The sequence below is a fragment of the Cicer arietinum genome, chromosome 7 (assembly GCF_000331145.2).
Source record: "Cicer arietinum cultivar CDC Frontier isolate Library 1 chromosome 7, Cicar.CDCFrontier_v2.0, whole genome shotgun sequence".
NCBI lineage: Eukaryota > Viridiplantae > Streptophyta > Magnoliopsida > Fabales > Fabaceae > Cicer > Cicer arietinum.
The window spans coordinates 60,906,798-60,907,643 of record NC_021166.2 but is presented as its reverse complement, the minus strand read 5'-3'; the positions used below and the strand labels follow the sequence as shown (position 1 = coordinate 60,907,643).

The 846-nt window shown below is 27.2% G+C and overlaps 1 protein-coding gene across 2 annotated transcripts in view; it reads right to left on the bottom strand.

The window, feature by feature from the left end:
* The window catches only part of LOC101514846 (very-long-chain aldehyde decarbonylase CER1-like), a 9,155-nt gene extending 8,510 nt beyond the window's left edge, over positions 1 to 645 (bottom strand). The window contains exon 1 of one of the 2 annotated variants that reach the window (XM_073363698.1): positions 474 to 645. In XM_073363698.1, coding sequence (XP_073219799.1) covers positions 474 to 533 — 60 coding nt within the window. In that variant the 5' untranslated portion in view covers positions 534 to 645. The remainder of the gene's footprint in view (positions 1 to 473) is intronic. The other variant, XM_004510093.4, reaches the window with a different exon arrangement.
* Between the last annotated feature and the right edge of the window lie 201 nt (positions 646 to 846).

The window sequence follows — 846 nt, the reverse complement described above, 5'->3', positions numbered from 1 at the left end:
TATATATATATATAATTTTAAAATAACTCTAAAAAAGTGGAGTAATATGACCAAATAAGAGATTTTTTTTATTAAATATCTTCTACGATTATGCCATATGGCCTTTAAATCCATATTCATATCAAGTTCAAATTACAATATTTGATCTTAAATAAATTAAAAAGATTGCATAACTATTATCCATACACTTCATAGACAAGAGTTCACCTTAAGTAAACAAGTTTTTCTCTTTTGTATATCATAGTATATAATTATCATTGTTATTATTTTTATTTTTTGCTTAAAACAAATTAAAAAAAAAATTCTCATGATCTACTTTGATTCTATAAAAATAAAAAATAAAAAATAATGTGGTAAGTTTTAGTAGTATAATAGATATAGCACGTTCATGTTTTACTTCGATAATGACTCACATAATGTGTATAGGTGAGTGTAGAATATTTTGTGTGCACGTGTGAGATAATGGAACAAACCTTAAAGCTTCCAAGAGGTTTCCATGGCCAATCGGTGAGGATTCCTGGCCTTGAAGCCATATATTCGTAGAAGTGCACTCTTGTATTGTGGGAACAAGTTTTTTATTTTGTGCTTATACAAGGATATTGACTATTTATAGACAACACTCTAATGTTGTTGCAACGTGAGTTTTTATTTTTTTAACATCGAACGTTGTATCATGTAATTAACACAATAACTAATTAAACCAACTCCAATCACCTTTACATGGACATATATGTATCCACGTAACACCTTCTAATAAGAATAAAACTTCTTTGATTTCCCAAGTTAGTTTTTACCAATATAGTAGTAGTACATATATATATAACCAAGTTGAAATCATGTCCTAGT